The following is a 6,737-nucleotide window of genomic DNA, read 5'->3' as shown; positions in this document are numbered from 1 at the left end:
TGTTCTTTTTTGGCTGCACTTTTTCATCACTTTTTTGTTTTTCTTTTTTCTTTTTTCTTTTTCTTTTTCCTTCCAAAGAGAAAAGAAAGGAAGGAAGAAGCAAAAGACAAAAAGACTTTCTGTTTGTTTTGTTCTGCTTTTTCAAAAGAAATCCATCTCCAAATCTCCTCCATTTTCTCTGTTTCTCTTCTTCTGATTTCCTCTGTTTCTCTGTTTCTCTGTCTCTCTGTGTTTCTGATTCTTCTTTTCTTTTCTTTTCTTTTCTTTCAGTCAATCACTCTCATTCCTTTCTCTAATCTCCATCTCCATTCTCCATTCTTCATACTCCCCCAGTATTTCTTCTTCTTTCACCTCATCTTCATCTTCATCAGCTTCCTTCTTTTTCTGATTCTCTTAATTCTCTCTCTCTCTCTCTCTCTCTCTCTCTCTCTCTCTCTCTCTCTGTGCTTTTCATCTCGGTCATCTTCTTCATTCATTCATACTCTGTTTCCAGTGGGTCGCTTTTTCTTTGCACTTTTTCTTTTCCCCCTTTATATCCATTTTTCTGACCTTTTTTGCGAGGAAAAGAACCTGCTCATTCCTTCTTCATCCCTCTGTTCCTTCTCCTTCTCTTGCGTTTTCTTTTCTTCTTCATCACCCATTTCTTCTTCTTCTTCAATCAAATCTTCTCAGCTCTCCAGGTCTTCCATGGCTGTGGTGTGCGAATTCTGTGGAGAAGGACCTCCTTCGGTGTACTGTGCTTCAGATTCTGCATCATTGTGTCTTCTCTGCGACTCCAAGGTTCATTCGGCCAATGCCCTCTCTCGCAGACACTCTCGAGTCCCCCTCTGCTCTCTCTGCAGATCTTCCCCTGCTTCCCTGCGATGCTCTGACAATCTGATCTGCACCACATGTGATGATATGAAAGATCATCACCATCACCACCGTCATCGCCCCATCTTTCCTTATTCAGGTTGCCCTTCTATCTCTCAGCTCAAAGAAATCCTAAATCATGGCTCTGAAGAATATGAAGGCTCAGAAACGCTCGTCTCTTACTCAAAAAGGTAAGAAACCCTCAATTATTTGGTCATTCGTTATTTCAAAAGAAAAGAAACCCTGTTTTTTGACTTAGGAATGTCAGGGACCACTCGAAATAAATGTTGAGAATGGCCACAAACTCTAGATTTGCTGTTCAGGAAATTGAGTACTTCATTTGAACATCCAGAAACCCAAAATTTTGTTCAGAAAGCTCAGACATCCCAAAACAAAGTTGAGAGAATTCAGAAACCCTAAACAATCACTCAGGATTGTTTTAGAAACCTTGTATACCTGTTTAGAAATTTCAGAAAACCTAAATAATTGGTTGGGAAAGCTCACAAAATCCTAATATCTTGTTCAAAACCCCTGCTTCATTGTTCAAACGTTTGAAAAGTTGAGGAACCCTAGTTACTGTTCAAGAAAGTTCATAATACCCTAAATAATTGTTCAAGAGGAAATTCACATAATCCTAAATAACTGGTCAAAAGATTCAGAAACCCTTTTTCAATTAAAATTACTCACATGAAATTCCAGTTAAATCTCCAAACAAAATGTTAGAGTTCAGATCTAATATGTAAGCAAAAGATAAAGAAATTAAAGAGAATGTTGGGAAAGAGGGGCTAACTCCACCCAACCACCCCTAGTGACAGTGAGAGATGGACCCATGTGCCTATTGGTGTCCCACACCACTGTGGATGGATGAGGGTCGTACCTTGGTAGCCAAGGTCAACAATCTTGCAAGACCCCTGGCTACCAAGGTATGGCTGTCATCCGTCTGTAGTGATACAGAAAACCAACGGGCACATGGATCCATCTCTTATTGTCGTTAGGGGGTGGTTGGGCGGGCGGAGTTAGCCCCTCTTTCCAACCTTCTCCTTAATTAATTTCTTTATCTTTTGCTCACGTATGAGATCTGGAATGTAATACAAAAGCAAGATTAAAAGATTGTTATGAAATTCCTCTTCATTTCGCAGATGTTCAGATGGAGTCAAAGAAACCATTAATCGTGATGTTCCGAAAGATCTCTGTCGAAAGGTAAAACATTTTGAAAGGGAAAAACTGGATTTTGTTTCTTGATACTATTCAGGGACGCTCTTACAATTTAGAATATGCTGATATTTCTCTCAGGGAATAATTAATATATAAAATCTCATGAAATGTAGGAAATGTAAGAAATAGAAGGGATAGATAATGTGCAGGGAAATGTGAAGGATATGAGAATGTCTGAAGGTAATAACTGAGGGAAAATGTGAGCTTTCTGAGGAGATTAGCTGGGATTGATGTGGAGAGTATGTGGGAAATTTATGAGAAGATGATATGGAAGGTGGGAGAATGTCTGAAGTGATAAATTTTAAGAAATGTGAAAGTTTCCAGGGAGTAATGTTGAAGATATCAGAATTTCCAAGATGGCATGATGTAGAAGATTTCTAACGATAAAAGTGGGGTAATGTAGAAAAGTACGTGGGAGATTCATGAGAGTAGAAGTCATGAATACATGATGATATGCATGTATGAAGGTAAAGGGGATATATATTGTATACATGTACGCCATTCATGAATGATCTTGAACATTTTTAGAGTGAAATTTCCCTGCTGATAAGGTTTTGGTTTGATGGGGGATGCTAAAGACACATGATTTATTGTGTTTTCAATTTCTTGGGCTCCAAAGAGAGGATTTAAAGGCTCAGTTATTTGTTTGGTCTTCAGGATGTACAAATTTGTTTGGAAACTCGTCTTCAAGTATTTGCAGCTGAAAAGCCGCGATCACAGTTGCCGATCTATTCATCAATAGATTCTCCTCCATCTCAAGTGCCAGAGAGAACAGAGAATACTGGAGACGGAGTCCTCCAAGATTGGGACTTTGAAAACCAGGCAAGCAAGGGATGTTTTTTTGTTTTCTGTTTCATTCTTCATCTGATAAATGCTAATGCTAATGATTTTTGGTTTTTCTATTTAGTCTTGATTTTTGACCGCTTGCTTTTTTTACTCTGCTAATGAAAATGATCATGTTTTTTGTTATTGCATATACTTTCATTATGCCACAAGCTTTTGCTTTGCAGGGGACTTGTGGCATTCATTCTTCTCTATATTCTTCCCAGGTAAGTTGCAAAACACTGTTCTCGTTTGATAGGCATGTAGCTGTAAAGTTTTACATTTTTGAATTTGTAAAGGATCTCTGTAGTTTGTTTTTATCTTTACAGTTATAACAAATCGCAGGATTACTCAAAGCTTTTTATTTGGAGTTGAAGAAACAGTTGATATCTTTCTGAAATTTCTGGATGCTATATTTTTTGGGACGTTTGTATGTGCAAGTTTATGCATGTTATTCATTCGAATCATTATCTCTGCATTTTGCTTCCCATGTTTGAGAAGAGAGAATTCATGTCTGAAATGGCATAGATGGGAATTTTCGATATAATTCATCCATGTGAGTTTTTCAGTTTCCATGCATCAAACTCTCCCTGGTGCTTTGAGGTATATTCCACTTGATATTTGCAGTGTTGAACAGTTTCTGATACATAAGATGAGATGCATCTATCTCACACATTTTCTTGTTACTGGGATCCATGTTGAATGTTGAAATGGAAATTTCTTTCATTTTGTTTATTCCTTTTTTTCAATGTTTGCATCTTTTTCTTTGAAGTCAGGGCACAGAACTTTGCCTATGTTTCCCTTATTGATTTATCTATAAGATCTTTTTGAAATGACATTTTTTATTTTATTTTTCTTCTCCTTTTGTTAACTCTGGCAATCTGATTACGTGGAATCCCTGATCACCTACCTAATTAATGTCTTCAGTTAACATCTTGGGTTAGGATATGTTTTCTTCTCACAACTTTGTTTGGGATCATGTTGAAATTGCATTTCCTTTTACGTTGCTTTTCAGAACTTGCTAGGAGTAGTATATGTAATGCGTAGGTGGTTTTTTTTCCGGACATTCCGACAATTTGTAATGAAACATGTGGGCGGTGCAGGGTAGCTGATGCTTAAAATATGTGGATCAGGAGAGTGTGACATAAAATCAGGAGAGTGTGACATAAATTTTGCATGGTTCTCGCATTCTCCCGTGTCAGTTGTGGTGGTTATAGCACTGGAGCACAGAAGAAAAGGCTTTTGGGGAGAATTCCAAAAAAAAAAAAGAAAAAATATCATGACCTTGTTCACACTGAATTTCAGCCTTTTCTCCAATATGTTTGGGGCCAAAAAAACACCAAAGATGCCTATTGACCGTAAATGCCAAAATTTAATCTCTCAATCAGAACATGGTCTTAAGCTTCAGAAGTGAGGGAAGCATTTATGGATATTATTTAGCATATATATTGTCCTTAGAAATCTTCTCTTGAGTTTGGTGGAATTATTCATATCCGATTATATTTATTATATCCTTCATTCTTTTATTATGTATTTGTTAATTACACTATGATGGTCATATATTTAGATCATGTTGCATCAATGAATGAAAAAAAACAGAAAAAGGTGTATACATATAGATTGTATTGAATGAATGTTCTGCATGGAGTCTTGGGGGTCTTCAAAGTGATTGAAGAATTATGCTGTAATACTATAAGCTCCAAACTTATAATCAATAAATGAATACATATATATGGTTATATATATATATATGGTTATATATATAAAATAATGCTGTGGAATGAAATACCTAAATAAATAAATCAAACACTTGTGTGCGTGTGTGTTAGGGTTTGTGGGTTCGTTAGAACTGACAATTAATTTTCATTTCAGCTCTGGGGATACCCTTTAGAAGAATTCAGCATTTGTGATGATGACCATATATATGATGATGGTGGTGGCGGGATGCTTGATATGTATGACGACATGTTTTCGGGTAGCAACGCAAAGCTATCGGCCATTGAGAGCTCGGTTTGCACTTCGGTGGATCAGAGCTACTCCGTTGCGGAGTCTTTTGTCCGGAAAGATGTATTAGATTGCCAAAATGTATGCTCTCTCTCTCTCTCTCTCTCTCTCTCTCTCTCTTATCTTTCCATATGATGTATCTTAGTAGTAAACAAAGTTTTCACTAACCAATGTTCCGAGTGTTCAAATATCACCGACTATGTGCACTACTTTAGTATGGGTGCATTCAAATCTCAACAAGTTTTTGTGTTCTTTCTTTCTCCCCAAAATATAATAACACAAAAGAAACATTCAGATGTTTATGGCATCGTCACCTTAAGAAAACAAAGAAATTTTGAAAATGTATATGGCCTGAGAGGGAAGGAAGAAGAAAAGTTTTCTTTTTGCAAAACCATTTCTCTTCACCAAAATTACATTTCTTGTTTTAGAAAACATCGGAGGATCTTTTTGAAGTTGTCTCTTTAATTAATTAATTAATTCTTTCACAGAACTATATGGAAGAAGTGAGGTCTCCAAATCTTTCATCCGAGAATAAAGACATTCTTGAAGCCTATGGATTTACTCAGCCCAAAAGTGAGCCATTCACAAGTTTCAGAGATGAGGCTTCGAGTGTATGCCAAAGAATCGACGAGTCTGATGTGTGCCAAAGAATCGACGAATCTGATGTGTGCCAAAGAATCGATGAATCTGATGTGTGCCAAAGAATCGATGAGTCGAATGAGTGCCAAAGAGACATTGAATCCAATGATTATAAAAGTGTCAATGAATCAAAGACGCATAAAAGTGTGGATATATCCAATATCTATAGGAGAGTGGAAGGATCTTCGGCAATCATGCATGTACCATCAATGATATGGTGGCCACATTATTCACATGATAACAATACATGTGTGATGCCAGAAAGTGAACCACCATGGGGGTCAGTATGTCGTGATAATGCCATGATGGCATCTCATGCTCGAGATGATGCTATGTCTCGGTATAAGGAGAAACGACGGCATCGGCAGTAAGTCTTTGCTAATGGATAGATAAGAAACCATTTTCTTGCTTATTCTTTTGCTTAGTTTTTGAACATTTGGTTTAATAATTTTTAGATATGGAAAGAAGATCCGCTATGAGCTTCGGAAAGCCCGTGCTGACAAAAGGAAGCGAGTAAAGGGTAGGTTTGTAAAGGCTGGAGAGGCTTTTGACTATGACCCTCAAGCCGTTCTGAAGTGTTCACCAATACTCTAAACCCTGAATTTCAAACTCTAAACCTAAACAATCAATGATATAACGTAACCCTAACTTAAAACCTTAAAAACCACATAATTTTCGCTTTTTGTAAGACAAGACACATGAGATTGCCTTTTTGTACATTTGAACATTCTTTGTATTTCTACATCTTATTGGGTCCTCACCTTCTAAGGCACACACTTTGTAAAAACAATTACTAAAGGTTTGTTAAAGTTCTGGTTAAGAAAGACATCTATTCAGCCCAATAATATGAGAATATACAACCACTTACGTTTTTTGTCACCCTTTTTATCATTTTCATAAAAGTGAGTTAAATAGGTAGAAAATGCACTAATGAGTTAAGTTGTCAAATCCTATTGGTGCACAAAACACAACTTTATAAGAAGGAAGCAATTTAGCGTCTTTATCCATGTTTGATTATAGCTTTTGGGGATGAATCCGGATATATTTTTATACAAAGATTTGTTAGTGCACTTGATAACACCAAAGTCAACATTACTTTTCCTTTTGAGTGAATTGTATGATGTCCAAGAAAGATACCAATGTTCCTATTGGCATGTGACTAGCTACTTGAATGTCTCTCTATACTTCATATATAAAGGAATAGG

At 36.7% G+C, this 6,737-nt stretch overlaps 1 protein-coding gene across 1 annotated transcript; it reads left to right on the top strand.

The window, feature by feature from the left end:
- The first annotated feature begins 603 nt into the window (after positions 1-603).
- Positions 604-6,411, top strand: LOC147869987 (zinc finger protein CONSTANS-LIKE 10-like). The gene is made up of 6 exons (XM_087335569.1): positions 604-1,043; positions 1,992-2,052; positions 2,725-2,889; positions 4,762-4,974; positions 5,382-5,899; positions 5,988-6,411. The coding sequence occupies exons 1-6, from the start codon at positions 688-690 to the stop codon at positions 6,124-6,126; spliced, it is 1,452 nt and encodes a 483-aa protein (XP_087191695.1). The 5' UTR covers positions 604-687; the 3' UTR covers positions 6,127-6,411.
- Positions 6,412-6,737: the final 326 nt, after the last annotated feature.

This window comes from Azolla caroliniana, unplaced genomic scaffold (assembly GCF_043228905.1).
Source record: "Azolla caroliniana isolate FFs.n. ecotype wild unplaced genomic scaffold, voAzoCaro1.0.p SCAF_1, whole genome shotgun sequence".
In the NCBI taxonomy this organism is placed as follows: Eukaryota; Viridiplantae; Streptophyta; class Polypodiopsida; order Salviniales; family Salviniaceae; genus Azolla; species Azolla caroliniana.
This window is presented reverse-complemented; position numbering and strand designations above follow the sequence as displayed.